This window comes from Salvelinus sp. IW2-2015, linkage group LG20 (assembly GCF_002910315.2).
Source record: "Salvelinus sp. IW2-2015 linkage group LG20, ASM291031v2, whole genome shotgun sequence".
NCBI classification, from domain to species: Eukaryota; Metazoa; Chordata; class Actinopteri; order Salmoniformes; family Salmonidae; genus Salvelinus; species Salvelinus sp. IW2-2015.
Genome location: NC_036860.1, coordinates 79,071,304 through 79,073,363, shown reverse-complemented (window position 1 = coordinate 79,073,363; position 2,060 = coordinate 79,071,304). Strand labels below are relative to the sequence as shown.

Here is a 2,060-nt window from a genome sequence, read left to right as displayed (position 1 = left end):
GAACCTGTCTCCCTCTCCCTGCCCTACCCCAGAGTTCCAGCCCCAGACACCCTCAGCTACCTTGAGTCAGCCAGCATGATGTCAGGGACCCTGGACTCTCTGTCTGGCCTGGGGGAGGATGGAAGCTCTATCGGGTCAGACTCAGAGATCAACGGCCTGGCTGTCAGACGCACTGACAAATATGGCTTTCTCGGCGGGACCCAGTACAGCGAGGGCAGGTGGGCATGGTAAAACAAAAACACACCCTCACTCTATGCACACACCCATGTCAAATACTAATCTATTGTGTCTTCACTCTGACTGTAGATGGGCAATTACACTGGTTTGTTTTTTTCTCTCTTAAAGAAAAGTATATTTGTCACATGTGCCGACTACAACAGGTGTAGTAGACCTTACCGTAAAAGGCTTACTTACTAGTCCTTAACCAACAGTGCAGAGTAAAAYGTAAAACATTTGCTAAATAAACTAAAGGAAAAATAGTAACACAATAAAATAACAATAATGAGTTTATATACAAAGGGTACCGAGTCAATGTGCAGGGGTTTGAGGTAATATGTACATGTAGGTAGGGGTAAAGTGACTGCATAGATCTAAACAGAGAGTAGCAGAAGCATAATGTGAAGGGATATGTGTATGTGTAGTGTCAATGTGCATGTGTGTGTGTTAGAATGTCAGTGTAGTATGTGTGAGTGTACATAGAGTCTGTGCAAGAGAGTCAGTGCAAAAACGTATCATAAAAAAAAAGGGGGTCAATGCAAATACTCCGGGTAGCCATTTGATTAACTTTTCAGCAGTCTTATGGCTTGGGGGTAGAAGCTGTTACGGAGCTTTTGGTCCCAGACTTGGTGCTCCGGTACCGCCTGCCGTGCAGTAGCAGAGAGAACTCTATGACTTGGGTGGCTGGAGTCTTTGACAATCAACCGTCTTTCCTGGCTTGGTCATCTTCTCTGAGTCACCCAGCTTGCCCTAAGTGATCTCTCCCTCCCCACCCTTTCTGTCCAGTCTTCCCTATATCCACTCTAAACTTATCGGTCTGTCCTTCATCTCTCCTTTGTGTGACTCAGATAGATAGTGCTGAGAGCGCTTTTGTGACACAATATGTACTGACTGTGCCTCGCCCAGCCACTCATTTCCCTCTCTTTCTGGAGAACGTATCTTGCCCCTCCCCTCGGACAGTCTCGCTAAGTGCACTTCCTCTTCTGTTTTCTGTTTTATTGATTTAGTTTGCTATTGATTAAACCTGTTCCCCTTCAGTGTCGTTATCAAAGGGTGTCTGTGTGTGAGAGAGTAGTGTAGGACAGAAATATTGTAAATGAGCATATAATATGAAGTATATTATAAATCTGTAGATGAGTATTCCTTTTAAAGAAGCTCAGGTCGCACAGCTTCCATTTAAAACAACTATTGCTCCTGTTTGGAATCCACTGAATGAACATGACCCTGTGGCTGCATCCAATCTTAGGATATCCATATTTAGATAACAGGTTTTTCTTCTGGATTAAAAAACGTGCTTAAGTGGTGGGCATGGCAGGGGTCGTGACAATGGGCGCAGTCAGCCCATCAGTGGTGCTGAATTTTAGAGGCCCCCAATTCTTTATAATTTTTAAGACAATTTCCTGCAATTCTCCAAACTTCTCCATGGCACTGAGAGACATTTTTGCTGTTTTAAATCTACTTTCATGCAATTCTACATATTCTGCCATGGAACTGAGAGAAAATGTTGCTAATTTCCTGCGTTTCTACATATTCTGCCTTGGAGCCGAGAATTTTTTTGCAGTTTAAGGTGAATTACCTGCAATTCTATGCATTTTGCCATGTCTAATGCTGTGTTCTTTTGCTCAAACATAATAACAAAGTTAATACTGTTCAATTAATTGTTTTAGCTTTTATTTTGATGATTTTAGTTCTCAAAGATTCTATTATTTAAAAAAAAAATATATATATATAGTATTGTTAGAGCGGGGTAAAGATTAGAGGTCGACCGATTATGATTTTTCAACGCCGATATCGATTATTGGAGCACCAAAAAAAGCCGATACCGATTAATCGGCCAAATTTTT

The 2,060-nt window shown here is 41.9% G+C and overlaps 1 protein-coding gene across 2 annotated transcripts in view; it reads left to right on the top strand.

Annotated features, from left to right (window-relative positions):
* The first annotated feature begins 6 nt into the window (after window positions 1–6).
* The window catches only part of tbc1d10b (TBC1 domain family, member 10b), a 15,648-nt gene continuing 13,594 nt past the window's right edge, over window positions 7–2,060 (top strand). The window contains exon 1 of one of the 2 annotated variants that reach the window (XM_024012578.2): window positions 7–218. In XM_024012578.2, the coding sequence (XP_023868346.2) occupies window positions 76–218 (143 nt within the window). In that variant the 5' untranslated portion in view covers window positions 7–75. Of the gene's footprint in view, window positions 228–2,060 lie in introns of both variants that reach the window. The other variant, XM_070449698.1, reaches the window with a different exon arrangement.